This window comes from Gossypium hirsutum, chromosome A07 (assembly GCF_007990345.1).
Source record: "Gossypium hirsutum isolate 1008001.06 chromosome A07, Gossypium_hirsutum_v2.1, whole genome shotgun sequence".
NCBI lineage: Eukaryota > Viridiplantae > Streptophyta > Magnoliopsida > Malvales > Malvaceae > Gossypium > Gossypium hirsutum.
Genome location: NC_053430.1, coordinates 6,414,694 through 6,439,473, shown reverse-complemented (window position 1 = coordinate 6,439,473; position 24,780 = coordinate 6,414,694). Strand labels below are relative to the sequence as shown.

Sequence of the window (24,780 nt, the reverse complement as noted above, 5' to 3'; positions counted from 1 at the left end):
TAGTTGGCTAACATTGCTATTGTTATAGTACATTAGTGCTGTTATAACGTTCATTTATTTATCATATATACTTGACTCATATAATTATTTTTGTATTAATGTATTATTATTACCATATGCACTATGTTTAAATATGATTGATTATCTTCTTATTATGCTTCAAAATAACCCATGTTGTTTTAAATTTATGTTTGATAAATTTTTTTAAGAAATAAAAAATTTTCAAAGTAAGGCAATGTTCTGTATTTGGAAATTCGAGAGATTGTGCCCTAACGTACTGGGTTTCGATTTTTCTTGTTTGATCCAAATGACCGAATAACCTTTTAAAATTAAAACACGTGAGTTTTGAAAATCAAAAGACCAACTTATTCCCGAGGGTCTGAAATGTCGCATCCAACGTACTGGATGTAGCATTTTATTATTTCGGGACAAGGAGGTTTTTGGAATCCATTTCGATTTACTCAAGTAAATTCTTCGCATAGATCAACATAGAACAGGGATCGTGTTCTAAATTCTTTTCGAGTTTTTAAATTTCGATATTAAGACATTAATTAATCAATTAGGTACCAATTTTGGGCGTTACGAGGGTGCTAATCCTTCCTCGTACGTAACCGAATCCCAAACCCGTTTACTCAAATTTCGTAGACCAAAATCGTTGTTTTAGTAAATCAAAATGTTTTATTAAAATGACCAAATTTCTAGGTGATCCGATCACACCTAAACAAAAAGGATTGGTGGCGACTCCCAATTTTCGTTTTCTTTTCAAAATATAAAGTCGATCCTTGTTTTTTTAAAAATGGTTTCAACAGATATGATTGTGTTGTGGTGGTGAGGGGTGGAGATCTCCATATTTAAAAAAAATAAAATTAACACATAATTATAAATTTAGCTCAACCTTCATATTTTTTGTTAATTAAATTTTTTTAGTTAAATTTAATTATTAATTCTTTAAAAAGATAAAATTACTTTTTTAATAAAAATGTTGATTAAAACATTAATTTTTTACAATGTTGGCATAGTAATCAGTATTTTAATTTCCTTATAGTTCATACTAACATGGCACTATCAGGTTATCAAATAATTTAAAATTTATAAAATATTTTGAAATAAAAAAATAGTATGGAGTACATGTGAATTGTTATATGGGCTATCATGTTTAAAATTTTAATATTTTTAATCATTATTGTCATTAAAAAAATAAATTGACTCTTTTTCAAAAGTTAATTGTTAAATTCGACTCTTTTTAAAAATTAAGAATTAAATTTAACTCAAAAGAATAATAAAGATCAAATTAAAAAATATAAACATTAAAAACTAAAATTTTCATTATGACTAAATTTAAAAACAAAAGTAAGGAATTTGAAAAATAAATCAAACAAGACAAATCAAAGGATACCAAAACGAAAAAAAAAACCAAATAAAATGATGCCCAAACAAAAATATATTACTAAAAAAGGATAAAATTTAAGGACTCTTTTGATATTTTTTAACTCGAACTTTAACATATTGTTAATTAATAATATAGTCTTATCTAATATTATCTAGGGGTGTAAATGAGATATTGGTGTTCGAAAGCTATTCGAATTTGATTAGAAAAAATTTGAACTTGATTCGGTAATTATTGAGCCAAGTTATTGGTCAATCTCAATTTGAGCTTAGTAATACTTAACCAAATGGTTCTCGAGTCTTATCGAACTTTTCATATTTTATATTATTAAATTACAATGTTACCCTTAATATATATTATTAACCCTAAGTTTAATTATCAAGTCGAGCTCGAATTGGAGCTTCGGTACAAAAATTGGTAGTTTAAAATATACGTATAATCCATATACTTTTTGAAAATTAGGAATTTAGTCCATGTATTTGTATTTTTAAGAATTTAATCATTCTAATTTTTAAATTTTAAAATTTTAAATCTATTTTTTTGTTAAATTTAAATTAATTATAACATCTTCAAATTCAAGGTGGAAATTAACAGAATTCGGGCTCTGCTGATTTCAATTACAACCCTAATACCCAAACCCGCAATGAAATAAAACATTAAAAAAAACGGAGGTACGTGTCGAATTCCCTACATGCAAAACTGCTACGTTGCGAAAAGTTGTAGACCTTGAAAGCCATGAAATTTCACTTGTTCTACAAATCTTGAGAAACTGGCTTCCATCTCAAAGAATAATATTTCCGAAAAAAGCCATGGATTTGGCCGATAAGTTGATGGATGTTATCGTGATTACTATATCCCTTCTTGCTCTCTTCTTCCTTCACCAATATCGTTTTCTCAACTCCCTTATCTCTGTTGGGTATGGGTTCCACTATGTGGGAAAAACCATATTTTCTGCCACAATGTTTTGCCTTCTTTTTTGTTTTGTCAAAAGCCAATTTTTTGGCCTTTTAACATGGGACTGGGCAGCATTCTTAATTGAGAGCAAAATTCTCAATTACATCCAGAGAGAAAGAGAGTGAAATTGAAGCTCGTTGGAGAAAAAAGAGAATAGAAAAATCAGTTTTTCAAGCTTGGTGCAGCAGTGATCAACTCTTCGATCGAAGGTCCATCCGTGGTTCGATTGAGCTGATTTTTGGACAGCAGCTAGGCGATAAGGTGTTCTTAACTCTGTACGGTCGGATTTTTCATCCGAGTCTTTTAGCGTCGGAAATACCCATTTTTCAGCAGCTGCGTTTTTTGGTGATGTTCTCTCATTTTTCTCTCTTTTGCTAAAGATTACATATTGTTAGCCTTGTCGGAGTTGAATGCTTGTTGTAGGCTTGATATTGTGATCTTGTAGTTGAACATTTGATGATAGTGGAACTCTTGATCAGACTCTAAAGTCCCGTGGTTTTTACCCTTGATTTAAAGGGGTTTTCCACGTAAAAATACCGGTGTCTCTATTTATTTTTGTTGTGGTTGCATTAGTTGATTTGTGGTTGATTAAGGTTGCTAGAGAACATATCTTGTGCTATTGTGCTTGCCATAATTTTTGACAGGAGTTATAGGGAGAGAAAGAACACCGGTTGTGCTTTCGCTTTGTTTCGGTTGTTCGGTTTCTTCCCAACAATCTCCACTGTCAGAACCTTATTCAAAGAAAATTTGACCGGAAAAGTTGTGCTTATTACCGGAGCATCTTCCGGCATTGGCGAGGTTTGAACTAAACCAATCCCTAAATACATACATATATATATGATTATTCATTATTGGACTAATTATTGTTGGGGTTTTTTGTTGAAGCATTTGGCATATGAGTATGCAAGGAGAGGAGCTCGATTAGCACTCGTTGCACGGAGAAATCAACGTCTGCAAGAAGTAGCGGATGTGTGTGAGATAATTGGGTCACCTGAAACTGTTCACATACTTGGAGATGTCTCTAACAATGATGACTGTAAGCGGCTTATTGATGCCACTGTGAACCACTTTGGACAATGTAAGAAGCACTGTACCACCTCATGATGTAACATGGAGGCCCTTATTTGCTTCTTTACTCAAAAAAGCCAAATTAGTCCCTATTAAACTGATCGTTCATCTACTCAAACAACAAAAATACTCCTATTAAATTTTAATTTCTGGTCATAAGTTCTTAAATTATAGGAGGCGTATTGTATTTTATGAGGTAAATTAGTTAATTTCTTTATTTTAGATGAAAAAAGTAAACGGATGATTTTATTAAAAATTTTATTTATTTTTACTGGTCAAATATTTTTGCATATCATTATCAATTGTATCAGTTTTTAACAATATAAATAGAAGAATTTTTAGAAAAAAAGGATTAGGATTAATTTATTATTTTTTTAGTACACTCTTAGTACAAAGGTTTCTATGATACTTTTATTTTGTAAGTAATTATCTATTATTTTGTCATTCATTAACGGTAAAAATGAATACTATTTTTAAATTTTTTATCAAATATATAAGAATTAATTTATCTTTTTAATAAAATAAAAAAATGTCTATTTTAGTAAAGAAAAAAATGTATTTTGACTTGTAATATAAAGGCTTTTTTCATGATATTTTGCGGATTTTATACTTCTCTTGGGATTCTTAATTTGGTGATGTTTTTTTAATAATGTTGATAACAGTGGATCATTTGGTCGCCAATGCTGGAGTTGCTCCGGTCTGCTTGTTTGAAGATTATGATGATATCACTAAGGCTTCACCAGCTATAGTAATCAATCATTTGGCTTTAAATATTCAACATGAATGGATGAAATTGATTAAAGATTAAATTAGGGATAAAATAATATTTGCCTTTAGACTTGACAATCTTTTTCGGTTTTCATGAAGAAGTGACACTATTCAAAAAAAAAAAGGTTTTAGGTGATGATACTGTACAATATCATAGTATGGATTAAAATCGGGAAAGATTGTCAAAGTTTAGGGATTAATGTTGACAAGAAATTTAAGTAGCAAGATGAGAAAGTTACTTAGTTTAGGGACTAAATATTAACTTATCTCAGGACATAAACTTCTGGGGTTCAGTATACAGCAGTTATTTTGCACAGCAACACCTAAAGAAGAGCAAAGGGAAGATAATAGTGATATCATCATGTGCTGGATGGGTATTTGCACCCAGAACTGCCTTCTACAATGTAAGATATCTCATCATCATTACTGTTATATATGAACTTTGAGCAATTCTAATAATGAAGTTGATGCAATAATTCAAGGCAAGCAAAGCTGCACTGATAAGCTTTTACGAGACATTGAGGATTGAATTTGGGACTCAAATCGGAGTCACAATCGTGACGCCCGGATTTATTGATACCGAGATGACCGAAGGCAAATTCCTATCAAAGGAAGGCAGATTGGAAGTTGATCGAGAAATGAGAGATGTAAGTAACTTGAACTTAGATCTTTCTCGTTTTTGGTCAATATGATACTAAAATGGTTCTTAAATAATATACACTTTATTGTGAGACCTAAAACCAAATGAGATTAATAGTAATGAGTCAATGTGGAAAACCAAAAATGCATGCCTTCAATCATATTTTTCTATTTTTTATATAAAACACAAAAATACTTTCTAAATAATACTCTAATAAGTGAGGGTATTTTTATTTTTTAATTAAATTAAATATTTATTAACTCATGACATTCATTCTATAGATCAAATATATAAAATCATTTCAAAATAATGTCTTTTTTCAATTAAATTGGTACTTAATTAACCGTGACATTAACTCAAGTCAGTGATTTATAGTAAATACATATTCATTTTACTTTATCAATGAATATTTTTATTTTTTTAATTGTTATTCGATTAACTCACGATATTAATTTAATTAGTGGTTTAAGTGTAGATTCACTTTATTTTATGAAGCAATGGAATTTTCATTTTCTTTCTTAATGTTTTTTTTCAAATCAGATCGTTGGTTGAACTAGATCGACTAGAGGTTTGTCAATGCAAACGATTCAACCAGTTTGATAAAATTTATTAGAAGTTCAAAAAAATAATAAAGTTGGCTCAACGCAATTGGTTTATACTAATTCTTAAGTCTAACTAGTTCAACTTTTTGGTCCAATCTGGTTCAAATAATATTGTTGTTTCTCAATTGCATTGGAACTCGGATTTATAATGTAACGGGTTTGTATGAATTTGTGGCAGGTCCAGGTGAGTTTGATGCCAGTAGAGTCGGTAGAGAAATGTGCAAAGGCAATAGTTGAAAGCGCCAGGCGTGGGGACAGATACTTGACGGTGCCGTCGTGGATGGAGACCACCATACTTTGGAAGGTCTTTTGCCCTGAGATTATGGATGGGTGGAACCGGTTCATGATATTAGGGCCTGGATCTTCTTACAGGGATTCACCTAGCAAGAAGATACTCGACGTAGTTAATGAAATCAAGCAGCTTCTTCTCCCTTGATGTCGAATATATAAAGAACTTAATTTAAATAGAAGTTTCTGTTTTTCCATAAGTTAAATCATACAATCTATACATTTGAAATCAATTAGCAGCTGTCTTTGTTCTTCTAACCAGTTTTCTTCTCAAAATTTGTCAATGGATCCATGTAAATACATGCCTTGTTTCTTTCATGTTTGCCGTTGCAATGAAGTGAAGCTCCATGGATCCTTGGTTTTTATGCAAAACAAAGGATCATGGATTCCAATACGAAATTTGAAAACCAGTTGTAGTTGTAACATGCAGGCAATTAAGGGGATATCTCAATGGGATCCGATGACCGGTGCTCTGGTGTTCGAGGAGGAGGAGGCTTCAATCTTCTAAGAAGCAACCGTGCATCAGATGCAGAACAGCCTTGGGTCATCTCCTTGGCAATTGGAAGAGATGATGTTTTGTTTATTTCTACAAGCATCATTCCCTGGAGAATAACATTTTTGCACATAATGATAGAAGTACCCAACAATAAAACCAATCATTTACAAGAGCTAGGGTGTAAATAAGACATTTGTGCTCGCGATCAAGCATCTTAATGTTCAATTTGAGCAACTCACAAGCTTAAACGAGTTTTTTTAGTTATAATATTTAAACTATTAACTACTATACCCTTAATGTATATGAACGCACTAAAACCTCGAATCCTAAATTTTGTTGTTAAACTATAATATTTCTGTATATAAAACAAGTTCAAACTTGAGCTTGAGTAAATTAATCATGTGAATGAGCTTAATCTACCCAAGCTCAAATAGTTTAATTTTACTTCGAGCTTTGCTCGAGCTTCCATAATAATATTCAATTGAGCGAACCGAGTTTCAGCAGCAAATTCCTGATCAAGCTCTAGTTTCTTGCTGTTTTAGCTCGACTCAGATCAATTACAGCCAAATGAGTAAAACTAATAATTGTTGATAAAAAGTTGAAGATTGGCAAGCTTTACCTCAAAATGTGCTAAAAATGCCTGAAACTGCCTCATAATCTCCTTCATACCACTAACTTTTTGTTTGTCTGAAGAAGAAAGAGCAGAAGTGACCTCCTGGGGAGAATGACCTATTCCTTTCTGCACAACCTGGAATTCAGAAATACCACCATATTTAAGTTCTCAAGTTGCAGTAAAATCATAGCATTGCAGGTAAAAAGGCATAAGACCTACAAAAAGGTTTTTAGAAAGAGAGAGAACATTGAGGATTGATGCAAATTAGCAAGTCAATATTGAGAGTAAAAGAGAAAATTCATGTTTCTCCTATTTGCTTTACAAAATCCAGGTTGTGTTGCTTCAGCATAAACTTACATTGTGATCAATAAGGATCTCGGAGATGAGACTGCCATCATCAACATAACACAGCAGCTCGTAAGTTGTCCTTTGCTTATACCGGAATCCCTTGACACCAGTCAAAAAGCACTACAAAAATATTTCATAAAATTAAGAAAAATTTCAGAAAGATAAGATATTAGAAACCAACTAAAAATATGATGCAAGGCGATTCTAAACTAATCCTGGGTTATCCATTTTAAAATCGCTAGACAAATCTTGAATGCTAAAATATAAGTCATCAAAGATTGAAAAGTATTAGAAATAGGAAACTACGGATACCTTAATTTTTCCCTGTACATGTGTAGCTTTATCTTTAATGGCAGCCCACTTGGCTGACAAACTAGCCAAGTATGTAAAGGGTACTTCTCGGTCTCCAGACAGTATGAGAGGATGCTCAACCACATCAACCATATGGATGAGCTCATCATCTGGAACAATACTTGAATTCGAGTTTGATGCAGCATGTTCTCTGCTAATGGGAACACTATCAATATGCATCCTCTCAACATCCAAAGCAACATCAGATGATGAATTAGGCACAGCATTCGCCCCACCCACATGAGCAGTAGGATTCTCTGTAGTTCTTAGAGTAACAGTGCTAGATGAAACCAAAGTAGCACCTGCAATGTATGGATATACGGAAAAGAAGAAATTGTCATAGAATCAATCAAATAGGTCCTCAATTTGCCAAATCACCATATAAAATTTCATGTGCCTTCAAACTTTCGTCATACTAATTCATGTAACTCATAATTTTAAGTAAGTGATGAAACAACAGGTGCAAAACAATTAGGGTGTATCACCAACTAAAAGTATTTAAGAGAAGTCCAAGCAAAAGAAGTCTCTCACTTCTTCAACGAGAAATGTCAACCTCCAGTTCTTAAACTCAAGTGAAGCAGTAAATGCTTAACTCTTAAGAGTTAATATATTTAAGCTGCCTGTAGTTGTCAAAGATCAGGCAGAAAGAACGCAAACTACGAGGGAAAGATCCTCTTTTTATCCCACTATTTTCCATCTTATTTTCTGCTCTATAGGACTTCTCAAATATTACTATACATAAAAAGGCATTGATCAACATCTCCCCTCAAAATTACATTTATAACAAACATAAACAGCATGCAACCAACTTTTTGTGTACTCATTTTTTTTCTTTTTTACTTTGGAAAGTCAACCCGTTGCATTTGATTTAAAAAACAAACAAATAATAAACAACCTCTTTCATCTGTCCGAAGAGGAGCTGAATTTGAGATATTAAATTGTTAGTTGGCTCAACAGCATTAACACCATTTGGTGGCCATGCAGCAAGAGTTGCTCTAGTTGCTAAAGGAGGAACCACTCCTGACTTTGTTCTGCATAAGATAGAGAGAAAAGAGGACTCGCAACAATGAAACATTCATTATTCAAAGTAAATTTTTGGGGCTCATCAATTCATTCATAATCTGTAAGATCATTCCAAGTTTCAAAACAGTTTAAATAGCAATCATTAAACTACAAACACACAATTCTGAACTAGAAACTAAATACTCCTTACTGTACAACCTTTAAGGCCAATATCTTTTGATTTTGATTATGATAACATAAAAACATTTGTAATGCACATGAAACGAAATGGTAGATACATTCTTGGAATTCAATAATACCTTTTACCCCTAGGTGGCTTGTTTACTTCAGTAACAAGACGCTGTCGTGCTGCTTCTAAGTCCTCAACCACTCCCCCTAGAATTTGTAAACTTTCAGGGACCAGCACAATAAGCCCATGTCGTATATGTACATTACAGATAGCAACCTACAGAATAAAAGATATAACCTGAGTACATCAAAGCTTTGGAGATCAATAGGACTTATAGGTTTTAGTTTATGGGTTGACATGAATAAATGTTTCAGTGGCAAACCAAATAAGGGCTAATCTAAGTGTTGTACTAACAGTAAAAGGAAAAGAGACTTTGCCCAACAAATTAAGCAGTTTGGACAGCAACTCATTGCGAGAAACAGTAATGAATCATTCGACTGAAAATTAAAGGTATGTCCCATCATACAAATCAAGATAAAAACGTTGCAGAACAATGTAAAAGAAACTCTTTCTTAGAAAATGGGAATTTTTATGGATCCTTTACAATTTATGAAGTAGAGGTAATATTCTCTTGACATGAATTGATGAGACAGCATAGCTTGTCTTCAAGTAGCCATGCAAACAACTTATATCCAATGTCACACACCATCACCCTGTAAATATAGAAGAAGATTTTAAAAGATCCGTATATGACCAAATTGTTAAGTCAAAAGTCAGAAACTAAGACCAAAAGCTGTCAAAATGTCATTGATTCAAATTCATGCATCCAAATCATGTGAAGATCATGCAACCGCTGGTTACCCTTCTGAAAGGGACTCTCTAAACATATTATGGACGGGAACTATTTACCCATATGATTTATCTTGTAAAGTGACATTGTCTCAATCTGTTACGTATTAGATTTCCCATGGTCTTATATTGAAGTTGAGCCCCTCCACCTATTACCGATTAGTTTTAGCTAGGATGTTTAACATGGCATCAGAATCCTGGTTTTGTTCTGTTGTTTTTTTCCTACCTAACCTCATGTGAGGTCTTGACGAACCCTGATGAAGTTGTGCACATATAGACCATGTGAGCTACACGTGAGGGGGAGTGTTTAAGTGGCATTATCCCACATCTCTTAAGTATTAAATTTTAGTTAAGCCCCTCCGCTTATTATTAGTTGTTTTCAAGTTGGACTCTTAACATATCTCAAGCATAATAAGATCATCAATATTGAAACTAGCATTCCCTATTAGAAATACCACACAAAAATCAGCAATAGCACTAGAGAAGAACCTTTAATCCAGCAGGAGCCAAAACTTGAAGATCTTTAATAGGTCTGTATTCCATGCCAAACACACGTTGAACACCATCTGTCATGGATAACTTAAGGCACCTCTTAATCCCAGAAGGTGTCTCCTGATACCTTCCTTTGAGCGGACAACTGATATTTACGATTTCATCAACCTAGAAAGATACAAATTCAACATGAACAAAGATTTGCAACATCAAAGCATTCATTTATATAATATTTTTGAATATTTGGTGTCCTTATGACCGAACCTGCAAGACAAAGGGTCCTTTGAGATCAACAAGGTGCATTGAATCAACATTTGACGGAAGAATACCGCCTCCGGAATAATTCATATCAGAAAACAAGAATTGTTGAAAGCAAAGCTTAGCTTTTGCAGAAACATCGAGAAACGAAAAACTAGGGACCGAGCTCTCTAGTCCTTGTACGCAAGATCCAGCCATTCTCTCCTTAATTTGAGTCCCATTCTTAAAAGAAAGTCCCCAATCGGAGAGCCAGAGCTTTCAACTGATGTAACCGGTGCAGCCATTTCCTCCGCCGGAGGAGGAGGAGGAGGAGAAGGAGGAGTGAAACTTTCATGGACATCGACGAAATCGTCGTCGGAGATTGGAAGTGGTTCGTCGGGGTTAGGGTTAGTAGGAGATACAGTCACGGACTGGTTAGTGACGGCGGAGCTTTCATTTGCAGGTTCGTTTTCTAGTTGTTTTTGTGGTGGTGATGGTTCTTCGTCTTCTTCATCGGAGGAGCGGTGCAGTCTTAGTCGTCTTCTCGCCATTGACGTTGAAATTTGTGGGGATTTTAGATTTTCCCTCCACTGTAAAAATAATAGGGGTGGGCGGCGGGCGGGAAATTTGGGGTTAAATGGAGACCCGTATTAGATACCGACCCGAATTTTCTGCCCGAATTAGAGTGGGCTGCCCAATTTATTAAATTTGGGCCTATGACTCGTCGAGTGCTTAATGGAATCAAACATCACAATTTTGGAGTTTGGACCCACAGTTGTAATAAACATGATTAACACTGGAAATTTGAGACCCCTGCCTGCATAAAAAGAGAAAGATGTTGGATTTAATTGAATGATGACGGATGTCGAGATGGAGAAGCAGTCATCCAAAGATTTTGGTGGTGTGTCGTGGAAAAGAGTGTGGTGGTAATAGCACTCGGTTCTTGAATCGAGCGCATAATTTGATTGACAAAAAGTATAGGGATGCAATGATAGGTCGATTGTACTTATCAGGAGAATTAATTGATCTAGACAAAAGCTTCCCTATGGAGGGACCATGGATAATTTATGGGAGTTACTTCACCGTTCACCTATGGAGTTGGGATTTTTCTACTAAAGAACAACACCCCCTCCCATGTTGTAGTTTGGGTGAGATGACTTCATGAACAAGTTGTGAAAATTGACTATAACACTACAGTGGATAAAAGGGTGCCTTCGAATTTGATTGAATACAAGGGATTGCCGACCATTTGCCATGTTAATGAATGAAAAGGGTGATAATCAAGATCAACCGTGCCAAGCAATTTGACCCTGGACAGTAACTATGAGCATGAGTAATCATACTAATTTCGTTTTGAGGAGTCATGTAATGGTAAAGGGAGCATGAGTAAGGTGACCCAACAGGATCTTTTATTCGTCAACCTAGATGATGTGTTTAGATATGAGAGTACAATTTGAAAATAATATTTGATTTAATCAGGAGGAGTTTTTTTCAAATTAAAGTTTTCTATGTTTTGTTATATAAAAAAGGATAAGATTGTTAACTTTAATTTTTAATTGTTTTGATATAATAAAATAAATTATAATTTTTTTAATTATATTTTTAATTTAATTCGACTACACTTAAATTATTCATAAGAGTTATAAAATTCAAAAAATAAATTTTCAAATGTCCTAGACTTGTTATAAATTTTTGTCCTTCTACAAATATTTTGAGGATTTTTAAAGTAAATTTGAGGCTATGTATCATTATCTAGACATGATCTATTGGTACATGATAAGCCAATAACCAAAATTACAAAATAAGGGTCAATGTATTAATACTTGCCTGAAGGTACATGCCTTACATGCATTGAAACTTGGCAAGCCAATGGCAAAAATTACCAAATAAGGGAGCACGGTATCAATATTAACTCTCATAAGTATCGATACTTGCTAATGAGGTACCAAAACCTCTCTTCTTGGTTCCGATACTCACGAAGCTCTAACAATTATATTTTTCTTTAAGTACCTTTTATGGTTTCGATTCATGACCCTGCAAACTACATTAAATTCGTAAATTTAATGTCTCCAACAGTAGAAACTCTCTCCAACAGCTCCATACATCTCCAAATCAATAAGAGAGTAAATATAATTGAAATATACTCAAACAAAGACAATAAAAAAGCTTACAAAGTTTGAGCAAAAATCCAATTTTTCTTTGTTATACTCATGTTCTTCTACAAAACTTGTTGAGCCTATTCATTGTATATTTTGCTTTTGAGAGGTTTTCATTTATTCTTGATTTTATTTTTCATTTTTTGAGGATTTATTTAAGGGGGAGTAATTCCATCTTACCTATTCAAAAGATAAAATCTTCCAATGATTATACCTTCTCTTTGAAACATACCAATTATCAATTAGTGAATTGAGGGAAATCCAAAAGTTGATGTTGTGGTATCTTATATATGTATACACGGTAAGATATAAATATATATAGGTGATATGAAATATATATTAAATCTCTTGTCAATACCTATTTGATATGTGTTTAAACCATGTTGCCCTCATCCACACCCTTAATAATAATACATCTTTTTACTCATTATTTTTATATTAATTCTTAAACATTTTCATTTTATTAGATTTTAACATCTCTTTGTAATTTTGAATATTGTTCCTAATATCAGTGCTCTATGCACAATTCTTGCTCAATATCAATACTACCTATAGTTTTTAGGTTAATTTCTTGCAACAGTATTATTACTAACAAGTATTGGGTGTAATGATAAATAATTATACTCTCAAAATAAATTCAAATTTAAATTTAAAGACGATATTATTGGAAACGATACCTACAAACTTTAAATATAAATTATAAAATAAAAATAAATAAAATAAAATAAAACCCAAAAGAGTGGCTGTCTGGCAGGACAAATAGCATCAGAATAAACCCAACAACAACAACAAGATCCATATCTTTCCTAGTTAAGTAATTGTAGTAAAGCATATGCATATGGAATTGTGGGAAGTGGGTTGGCTTGTTATGGCCTTTGTGCTTATCTAAGATTGGCAGATGGATTTGGAAATACAATGCCAACACGTGGGATAACATAGCACCGATTAGCAATTATAATCCAAACGTTGAGCCTTCATTGGTTAACACTTCACTAATCCATGGGGGGAGAAAGTGGCCAAATGATGCCCCCGTTGGTGTTTTTTGGTGGATCCAAAAGTTAAAGCACACAATACTATTATAAACCATAATGGGGTTGCCTCATAGATGGAGAATCTCCATTAATATATATTCATATACCTTTCATCTCTAATCTTGTGCTCTTTTCTTCAACTTTATTGGTTTATCACATGGACCCTCCATTATTATTTGGGGGATCATTAAGGAACTCTTATACTTAATTATATTTTAACTATAGTTTTAGTCTTTTACTATGTTAAACTTGATATAATTTGCTCTTTTTACTTTGATAATATTATTAGTAGATCCAAATTGATAACACATTTAGTTGTAGTTGTTGTTAAGGTGATGATATAACCATTTAGCTGATATGTAAATCTGTTATTGGTTGAACATGGCTAATTGAATTTGGATATATTAATAGCACTATAAAATAAAAGAATCAAATCACGTCAAACTAGAGTAGAGGGATTAAATCGTAAAGTTTAGTATAATAGAGGGACTAAAACATAATTAGACCAACATATTCTCTTTCTCGCTATAAATATGTAATGAGACCTGCTGTTTTTGTTGTAAGGAGCGACAAAGGGTGTTTGTTCTAACTTTGAAGATATTTCCAATGGAGGCTAAAGGAGTGAAGTTCGAGTTAGTGTTGATTGTCATTGCAATGGCAATGGGGGTGCTAGTTTTGAGTCCGAGTCTTGTGGAAGGTGCATTCGGGATCCAGCTCAATCCATGCACTCTCCCTCAATGTATTGCTGAATGTAAAAAGGCTTTGCATGAGAAATTCCTTAGTGCAACTTGTGCTTCAGGCCCTCAAGGGAAATTCTGCATCTGCTTAGGTTGATATAACTTGCTTAATGCTACTTAAATTTGCCGATTGGATATGTATCTTATGATAAAAAAAAAGGAATAGATATAAATAAAATGTTTATATTATGTTTATATTGTTTTTTTTTTAGCTCGTAAGTCACACATTCACACAAGTTACATGTGAATTGAACCTAAATTTAAGAATAAATTAACACCATTTCGGTTAACAGGCCTAGTGTTTATGTTGATGTAATTTATGTGCTTGATATATGGTATAGTTAGTTAAATGTTGATGTATGATTTTTGGACTCCTTGTTTTCCATAAATCACTTGTCCTGGACTCATATATGGGGTAAGAACAGTGGACTGTTTCATTTTTTGCTTGAAAAGAGTTAAAAACATATATATTTGTCCTTGAGTTAGGTGTCGAAACCTTAATTCGTACACAATATTTAGGAGATTTGAAAAAAATGTTAAAATCAAAATTGATTTAAAAAATTTAAATTCGCTTAAATATGAGTTGAATTTGAGCTCCAACATCTAGAGTTTAAATTTGACCTAATTCATTTTCAAATTTATAATACACTATTTATTTATTTTTTACATATTAAATAATTTATAACATGTGAAAACTATATATATATATAATATATAATTTAAATATTAAGTGGTTTATATTTAATATTTTAATAAAAAATTCAAAAAAATAAGATGCACCAAAATTTGGACAAATAACCATATTTCATATGGAAAAAATTTAAATTAATTATTTATAAATATGATGAGTTTGTGTACAAAGTTTATATTTTAATTGGAAAAATATCGAAAGAAACATGTGTAATGTTAATACCATATATATATATAAAAGTTCGGCCCAAATCTAGCCAATGTGTATTGCAATAAAATATAAAGATTCCGAAACCTTGCCACCTATTTCTTTCAATGTTGTCTGAAAAAATGTGACAGTCGATAATAATCAGCCCCATACATATTTCAATCTAAAAAGCAGCCAGTCATAATTCATGCTAATGCTAAACGCAACAAATAATGGTGTCTCCATAGATTGTGCACTCAGTATCTTAAAACCAACCATTTCAACTTCACCTCCTAAAAGGGTGTCTGGATTAGCCACAAAAATGGGTGGTCTCCTAATGGCGATTTTTATGATCAGACCAGACCAGACCAGACCAGACCAGAGATTGAAGACAAAAGCTTAGCTACTGTGTTTTGGCAAGTCATGAGTGATAGACAAGTGGGGATGGATGGTGAATTCATTGATTCTTGGGTATCAAATTGTGATGATTTGTGGTCGGTGAAATGGTTGGTAAGCTAGCTTTGTAGGCTTTATCCTGTAATAAAGACAAAAAAAGCTTCAATATGTTGCTGCCCAAATTGGTGGCATGCATGAATGTTCATTACCTCGTCCACTACACTGTGCTTTGACCCTCTTCTTAGGGCACCACATATGCCTTTAATTAGAATTTAGATTGTATTTATTTTTTACTTAAAAAATAAGTAAATTAGTCATTTTATGTTAGACCAAAAAGTAAATTAATTTTTCTGATTAAAATTTCATCTATTTCTTCTATTAAAATCTAGTCTCTGTATGTAGCATAAGATACATGTAGCATGCCCCATGTTATTGTTTGATTATTTTATTAGCCATGTTAATTTTTAATAATAGAAATTGATGGAATTTTAACAGAAAGGATTAGGTCACTTTTTTATTTAATGTATATTGATCAATTTACACATTTTTAGTAGAAGAGATAAAATATAATCTAATAACTTTTACCAAATACAAAACATGTTATTGTGGTTATTATATTATTAAGTTTAAGCAAAGAAAAGGTAGTAGATGTTAATGTTTTAAGCGGTAGAGTTGGTGAAGTCAAGAAAATTAGTGGGTTTTAACATAGAATTTACTAACGAGGCAAAAATGTCCGCATGCTAGGTCGTAATTGGACTTTTTTGCGATGCTTCAATACTATTCCAGCCCATGATTATATCGAATAAAACTTAAGTCTATAATAATATATATATTAATTCGTGTATGTTTAAAATTTTAATAAATATATATTAATTAGTTAAATATTTTAAAAGAAGTATGAATAGATTTAAAATAGATTTGAGTTACTAATTATAAATATGAATAAAATTAGGCAAAATCTAAAACCTATATTTTGGGTCAAACCGAGCTTGGACAAATATAGATTATGTTAATACTATGCAATAATTCAACTCAATCCGACTTATAAACACATTTACCTTACATATTCTTTCTGGAATTTAAAGACATCATCGTTGAAAAGAATCACTTCGGACCTCCAATTTTCCATTCAACTAAATTGACAAATTGAGATTTCAATATTTCTTAAAAACAACTAAAATCAGTCATCTTATAAGTAGACATTAAAAATCATAAAAATAAATAAGAAATATATTAAATTTTAAAAATATATTTTAAAAATCAAAACATAAAAGTTTTTTTTTAATCTAAGAATAAGAATAATAGGAAAATTTTGATGTGTTGTTTGTTGGGAATTGGCCCACAATGATAGGTATCATCCTTGAGTCATATTAAAGTTGCTCCCATTTTCACTTAGAGCCATGTACAATTCACGATGGGGAACACCTTGAGGCAACAGGTTGTATGTGGGCACACAACCACTCATGAAGGGGACATGAGCATCTTTGCTCTTGGTGGGGTTTGAACCCCTGACCTATGGCATATGGGTCACCACTTAGGCAATATGGCACCATTTGAGCTAATTTTTATTGTTGAAGAGGTCAGCTTTTCGAGATAAGTCTTTGAAGTGTTGTCCCGTGGCCAACTTACCGAACTCCTCAACAATGTAAGATATTGTCCTCGTGTCAATATTTTGTCTCCCTTCTCCACCAAGAACCCTATAGGGGTTTATGAAGGGGGAACGCCCAATTGGCAGAGGTGTGAGTTGCAAGGCTTAAAGGAGAGGTATAAGTATAGTGCATAACATTAATTATATAGATCATTTACATGTAGGGGGACTCGAATCACCAAATATAAGCCACATACTTGCAAGTCCATTGGCATTCCGATAACGTAGAAGCAAGAACCAAGATTACTAGAAAAAAAATATAAACTCAACCACAAGTAACTCAAAATCTACCTCAAACCAACGCCGGACAGTACCAACAATCTAACTAAATCTTCCCAAGATCCCAGCGTCCATTAACCTCAACATATTCTTACTAGGAAACTACCCCAATACTACCAAACCCCACCTTATTATTATTCGCAATATTATCAGACAACACCAACGCCCCTCAAGATGAGCAAACCTCTCAAATCCCCTATCTAGACTTATAGCAATTTATATAAATGCAGGGAAAAAATAAAAGTATTAGAAGAACAACTCTCTACATAGCAAAGGTCGTATCAAAAGCAACAAGAACACAACAAGAGCTCAACCTAAGAAATAAGGAAATCTTTGAAGAGTTAAGGGTTGGAAGGGACCCTCAAGAACAAACCTCCTATCCAAGAAGAAGAGATGGTCCAATCTTACCCCAACAAGCGACAAAACCAAAGATGTGAAGATAACCCGACATTCGTATGCTCACGAACAACTTGTTGCCTCGAGACACTTCTCATTTGTGAACCATACATGGCTCTTAGTGGAGGTGAGAAACAAACTCTGACATAACTCAAGGAGAATACTTACATAGTAAGGAGTTCGACTAGCTTCCTAACATACACTACTTCGAAGGTTTTTCTCGAAAAATCAATCCTCTCAACATGGTTAAATCTCAAACCAATCAATTAAAGAATATCTATTTTTTATTTAAAAAATCCAAAATAAAATAAAATAAATCCGATTCTAATGATCATCAACAAATTTTTCTTGTTCTCGGTTTTCATCTTTTACTGATTTTAATATAATTATATAAGAAATCAAATAGTTGAATAGACCAACATGATTTCCTTTCTCAACCATGCTTTAAAAAAAAAGCGCAAAGAAAAGAGATTAAAGAAACTTTAATGTCCTTGATACAGTTATCTGTCATGTAGATAAGATCCACGTAAACATCTTACAAAAAACGAAATTTCTCAGGAAAGTTCCACACATTTCCCCTGGAAAATGCCAAAAGAAAACTGAGATTGAGAAGATATTCTTGTTGTTTGTTTTTCTACAAAGTAGTCCTACCAAACAGCAATCGACTCCCAACAATGTTAAAAAGTAAGCCTTTTGCTGTTTAGATATGGCCACGTTTATAGTCTCCTAATCACTGTAGTTGCTTTCATGCTTTATCTTCTACATTTTTCAGCTTTTAACTGCCTGATCCAGTTTTTAAGATTGGGGTTCCTTTTTATAATTAATCTCCGAAAAATAAAATTAAAAAATTGGTAAAAACTCATAAGTTGTGTTGTTATTATTATTTTTATTTACGGATTCTTTTAGCAATAATATATTTTATTATGTCTTGATTTATTTTCATCCTTGGTTTTTTAATTATAAATTTATTATTAACAACAATTTATATTTTAAAATTAATTAAAAAATTTGAAAAAAATTCGAAAATTCAACTTATTTAACTTTTGATTCAGAGTCATGCTAAAGAGCGAAACAAGAAAATTTAAGAAATCGAAAGCCTACCCAAATTAGGTTATTTGGATAATTTATGGAATAATAATTTTTCCTCTTAACTATATTTACAAGAATCGAACCAAATGCTATTTTTATTTAAATATGTTTATTTTATATAAAAAATTATGAAAAAGTTATTAATTATTTTTCTTTGCTTGAGAAATTGTTTCAGAAATTTACTAAATAATATCGAAAAGGTTAAAAGCAAAATTCACTCTTTCAAAATAAATCCGAAAATAACTGTTCAAAATTATGATGACGAATTCAAAAATAAAAAATATTGGATGGAATAAATCAATCTCACTATTAATATGCTCTACTTTGTATATAAATAAACCCTGGAAAAGTTTTAAAGAAAAATGATATTAAAAATAAAAATAGAATGGGATCTTGATTTAACAATAAAAAAGAATGTGAAGTTGAATTTTGGAATTTAATACTCTATATTAAGAAAGATGTTAGCATCTCTAATGCTTTTCTTTCAGTTCAAACTCCAAACCTTTCTTCATACTTTCCGGTTACTATATTGCCGCTGGGAACCACGTCCAGCTCCGGCAGACATGGCACGTGACATTAAGATGAATGAAGCAACGTAATTCTCACATTGTCACGTGGATTAAACCCTTCCCGCGTACGGTACGGACTCTTTAATTCGATAAAGGTGGGGTGTGATGATGATTTCACCCAAAGAATAAACCTTCTTTTTATTCAGTTGCATCGCAAGTAACGTCTTTTAACTGTTTACATTAACCAATCAATAACCGACACGTGGATACCAAGCTCCCGTTGTACCCTTTTAGCCTTCTCTCTGTTTTTTCCTTTAGTCTCTGTTATCTCCTCCATTGCCCATTCTAATTTCTATCTTCTTCTTTATTTTCTTTTTCCTCTTTCGTTTGAATATTTTGAGAAACAAAAAAGAATGGATGATGAATTGCAAAGCTTAATAGGAGAATCAACCCTCCAAGGTATTTTCTCTGTTTTCTTTTGAAGTTTCAATTCAATTCAGTTCAATTTAATCCATTTTCCTTTTCTTTTTGTTTTAGATTTTATGTTGTTTTTTGTGTTGCTTTTAATGGGCTGAATTCCATTTCTTTTGTAGAGTTATTGTTGACAATGGTGCTTGTGGACATGCTACCTTTATACAGGTATCATTTTTTTCACATAAGACTGTGTTTAAGCATGTTCAGACTCATGTAATTGTTACAATAATAATGGTGCTAATTGAATTAAGGTTGAATCAGTATCAATAATCATGCTATAGATGGCATAAGGTTGTACTAATAAGCTTTGGTAATTTGTGTTTTTTTTTTAGGTTGATAGTGTGAACAAGCATGAGATTCTCCTTGAAATAGTCCAAGCTCTTTCAGACCTTAACCTTAATGTAACCAAAGCTTATATCTCTTCTGATGCTGGATGGTTCATGGATGGTATGTTTCATAATTTTTGTATTTATAGGCTCTAAGCAAGTTTGCGAAATGTTGTTTATAGACTCTTAAAAAGGCCTCCCGACAATGGTTGGTATTGTACCCAAGAATAGGATGTCTATGCTTGGTTTTACTTCCGGATTTTATCTTCCAACTCTACAAAAGCTTTGAGGGTTCACGAGTGAAAACACCTCCACCAACCAAAGAAATGTGAGCTAATATAGCATTTGTGGGTAAAATGTGTTCAAATCCGACCAAGTGCAAATACTCATATTTCCTGGTGGATGGAGGCCTCCCATTCCGTGAATCTTTCAAGGCTCTTTTGGAGTCAAGAGACCAAACCCGAGGATAAATAGAGCATAAACACTCCACGCCCAATATTATCTCTTTTGAGGGATCCATCAGCTCCCTATGAACACACTTGGCAAACTTTTTCAGAGCAAGCCCGACCTCCCCACAACAGTGCTGTAATTATATCAAACTGTTTGGTTTTTTCAGTGTTTTATGTGACAGATAATCGAGGGAAAAATTACAGATGAAAGACACTGTTATATACAAAAAGTAAGCGTAAATTGGTGGGATTCCATGTATGATATTAATATCATTACGATACTTTTAAAAATTTCATTGTTAAATTCTACAGACACTGAAACCAAAGTATATATCTTAAATTCAATGAAGAGCTCAGCTAATTTAATCCCTTCCAAAGACCATACCAGTACTACAATAGAACTAACCGGCAATGATAGGCCGGGTCTTCTCTTCCGAATTATCCGCGGTTTTAGCTGATATGGGATGCAATGTAATAAACGCCGAGATATGGACACACAACGCTCGAGCCGCCACCGTTATCCATATCACCGGACCGGTCAACAGGTCACGCGATCGAAGACCCGGACCGGGCTTTCAACAATCAAGGAACTACTCTTCAATGTAATGAAAGGGACAGTGATTTTAAGAACACCAAGTGCAAGAATGTTTGTTTCAACATCAAGAGAAACTCATACAGGTCGAAGATTGCATCAATGTTGTTAGCAGATAGAGATTTTGAGAGACATAATGACAAATGTTCGATGGAACCACATGTAACTGTGTTGGATTGTAGTGATAGGGATTATACAGTTGTGACCATAAGATGCTTGGATCGACCAAAGCTATTGTTTGATACTGTTTGTTGTTTAACGGATATGGAATATGTTGTTTCCATGGAACTGTCATTATTTAATGAAATTTAAAGTGGGTATTTATTGTAAAATCACTTCTTTCTTTTTGTAGGAATATTATATCAGACATGTTGATGGGTTCCCTATAAGTTCAGAAGCTGAACAACAAAGAGTTATGGAATGTCTTGAAGCTGCCATTGAAAGGAGAACCACACAGGTTGGTTGGTTACCTTCAAAATTTTTATTTTTATTTTTATAAAAAGAAAAATTGTTGTTAGTTGCTATAATTGTATAGAATTTGAGATTTAGTCCTTCTATTATTCTACTTTTTTAACCTAAAAATCCTAGTCCGATTTATTAATTTATCATATTTATTTCCTATCAATCATATGTCAAGTCATATGAGAATTGAGGACAACCTAATCAAATTTTAATTTGATAATTTTTGACAAAAAATACTTACAATTTTAATGGCCGAGTTGAAATTATTTAATTTTAAAAAAAGAAAAGAAAAAAGTAACACTTGATTTTTAATTTTTAAGTACAAGAACTAATAGCATACTTTAATTTTTTTTTTTAATCTGTCGTTCTTCCCAACAACACACTCTACAAGGTTTAAACTTTATCTCCTTAAGAGTGTATAGTGGTGAAGTTAAAAGAGTGGATAGTGACTTTGCCCCCCTTTGGTTAAATGAGAAAAACTTTCTATTTAGCCCTTCTCAACTTAAATAATTCAAATTAAGTTTTTAACACTTGAATAAATGAAATATTTACATTTTCAGCTCCCCAAATCATGTAATTTAAGCATTTTAACACAAAATTTTTAATTAACTCCCAAATAAAATTTCCGCAATGTAGCTTAGTAATCCACAGTTCAAAATCTTGTTTTAAAGCTCTTCATAACTATAAAAAGAAAAAAAAGAAAAAAAAACCTTGGTCAAATTACAGTTTGAGTCCTTGTACTATACTCAAGTTGGGTTTATTGTGCATACAGGGTGTGGAATTGGAAGTGATAACAGAGGACCGGTTTGGGGTACTATCAGAAATCACAAGAATAATTCGTGAAAATGGATTAAGCATTAAAAGAGCAGAAATAAGGAGGAATGGTGGAAAAGCAAACGACAGGTTCATAGTAAGTGATGTGATGGGAAATGGGGTGGTTGATCCCAAAACCATGGAAATGGTCCAAAAAGAAATAGGAGGATTAGGAGAAGAAGAAGGTTGTGGTATGAAGGTTGAAGGGAATAATTCCTCCCTTTTATTATCTACGAAACTTCCCAAAGAAAAACACGAGACAAGGACAAGTTTCTCGTTTGGGAACTTGTTTAAAGGAAGAAATTTCCATAACTTCAATAAACTCATCAATCTTGTTCTTAAATTATTATAATATTAATCTGTCTTTGTTCCCTACTGGTTTTTGGAGGGGAATTATAGCTTATTGCTTGTGTGTTTCCCATATACATGTATAGGTTTGGTTTTGTATGTAAATTAATTTTACATAATTGTTGCAATGAAACTTTGGAGGATTTAAACTTAGATGATGATGCGAATTCAAATATTTGCAAGTATTCAATTTATTAGATAAGTCCTTCTTATCATATCAGCAATGACCCCATGCAATAATAAAATGTCTCTCAGCTCAACTTTCTCTAATCTCACCCTTCACCATTGCAACTAAGTCTAGGCTCCCTCTACTAACTCATTCCATCCTTGATTTCATGAACTTGACCATTGCGATTGACTCTAGCTTTGCTCTCCCTTTGAATCATTGATTCCACCCTCGATTTCCCTACTTGACAAAATAACTCAAATATCCATCATGGGAAAGTATTCATAGCTTCAAAAGTTAAAGATAAGTGGAGTATTTTTCACTGCAAGTTCATCTGCTATATGTTATCATTATCAACCATGGAAATATAAAATACATCTTTTTAGAACCATATATTGTTGGAAATTAGGTTGGATTTTGAGGATCATTCGTCGATGACGAAAGAACAGCTTCTTTTTAGTATCAACGTTAGAGGCCAAGTCTGTAAACATGATATTATAGCAAAACGTTCATGTTAGGGTGCGCACAAATAAATGTTAAGACTTGATATTATAACAAAACATCTTCATGTTTGGATTTTGATTTCGACAGTGAAAGCTGGGATTAGAGAAAGTTGAGTTGAGAAGTGAGGTACATGACATTTTATTGCTGCATTGAATCATTGCTGATGTCTCTAGTTAATGGAATAAAATTAAAATTAAAAACCTTCATAAATGGTGGTGTAATTTAAGCTCTATGTGTCATTTTCTTTTATCTGCCTAGGTTTTTTTTTTTAATTCATATTACAAACTTGATAACATCTTAAATCGATTTGTACACTTCTTAACAATATATAAATAATTACTCAATATTCGCTTTATATTTATAAACAAATCTATTTTATATTCCTAAATAATTTGAATATCCATCCTTGTACCTTACTTACTTTTTAAGTCATTAATTTAAAAAAACTCACTTAATAAATTCAAATATTCAACAAATTAGAATGTTGAACGAATAATTTATTTGATTCGGATACAAATTTAAATAAGTTAATTAAATGCAAATAATAAATATATTTAAACAAGAATATAAAGATAGTATTTGATAAATAATATTTTCAGCTTTTTTTAGCTGGTTGTAAGTAGTTGGTAAATAGAGGTTTGCAAGACTTTCTTCAGTTAAAACTTCAAAAACAAAAAAAAAACTTTAGATAAATAACTTTTTACTCAACAAATTGAGAATGAAATATATGGAACAACGTATATTGCCATATTTGTTCAAAAATTACTCTCTATAACATTCTCTCAAACCTAATAAGAATGTCAATATATCAATAACTTCCATTCTACTACCTCCAAGTTCAAAGTAAATCTAAAAATATTCACTAATTAATTTCCTTAATAAATATTTTAATTCCTTAGTAATAATATTTTATTTCAATAATTTCACCCATCCGTGGAACCAAATATTTTAACCCAAACGAGAGTCCATTCAAACCCAGTCTTATCCCAACCCTACCCGTATTAAATATTATACCATATTACTTCTATTTTATAATTTAATGTATCATGTAACTTTTCATCACATATAGATAACATATATGTTAAAATATTAATGTTAATAAATATTTCAGCTACCAATGTTTATAAATTTAGTGAAATAAAATATAAAATTACTAAAAGTAAAATAAAAATAATATACTTCCATTTTTGGGGGGTGAACTTTAATGAATTTATATTATCCACCTATCTATATGGTTGGATTT

The 24,780-nt window shown here is 32.3% G+C and overlaps 2 protein-coding genes and 1 pseudogene across 2 annotated transcripts; 2 read left to right on the top strand and 1 right to left on the bottom strand.

The window, feature by feature from the left end:
• Positions 1 to 2,929: 2,929 nt before the first annotated feature.
• On the top strand, positions 2,930 to 5,965 carry LOC107926190 (11-beta-hydroxysteroid dehydrogenase-like 6; the record flags this gene model as incomplete). The annotated part of the gene is made up of 6 exons (XM_016856984.2): positions 2,930 to 3,139; positions 3,227 to 3,419; positions 4,072 to 4,157; positions 4,450 to 4,581; positions 4,660 to 4,824; positions 5,598 to 5,965. Coding segments are annotated over 6 exons (1,044 nt in total), but the record flags the coding sequence as incomplete, so codon positions are not given.
• Positions 5,926 to 10,899, bottom strand: LOC107926105 (recQ-mediated genome instability protein 1-like). Its single transcript, XM_041118063.1, is given in 9 exon segments — positions 5,926 to 6,309; positions 6,823 to 6,951; positions 7,174 to 7,284; positions 7,477 to 7,857; positions 8,411 to 8,546; positions 8,838 to 8,983; positions 10,046 to 10,216; positions 10,313 to 10,494; positions 10,497 to 10,899. Coding segments are annotated over 9 exon segments (1,764 nt in total). The 5' UTR covers positions 10,837 to 10,899; the 3' UTR covers positions 5,926 to 6,141.
• An 8,917-nt stretch (positions 10,900 to 19,816) lies between these two features.
• On the top strand, positions 19,817 to 23,020 carry LOC121232318 (ACT domain-containing protein ACR4-like; annotated as a pseudogene).
• Positions 23,021 to 24,780: the final 1,760 nt, after the last annotated feature.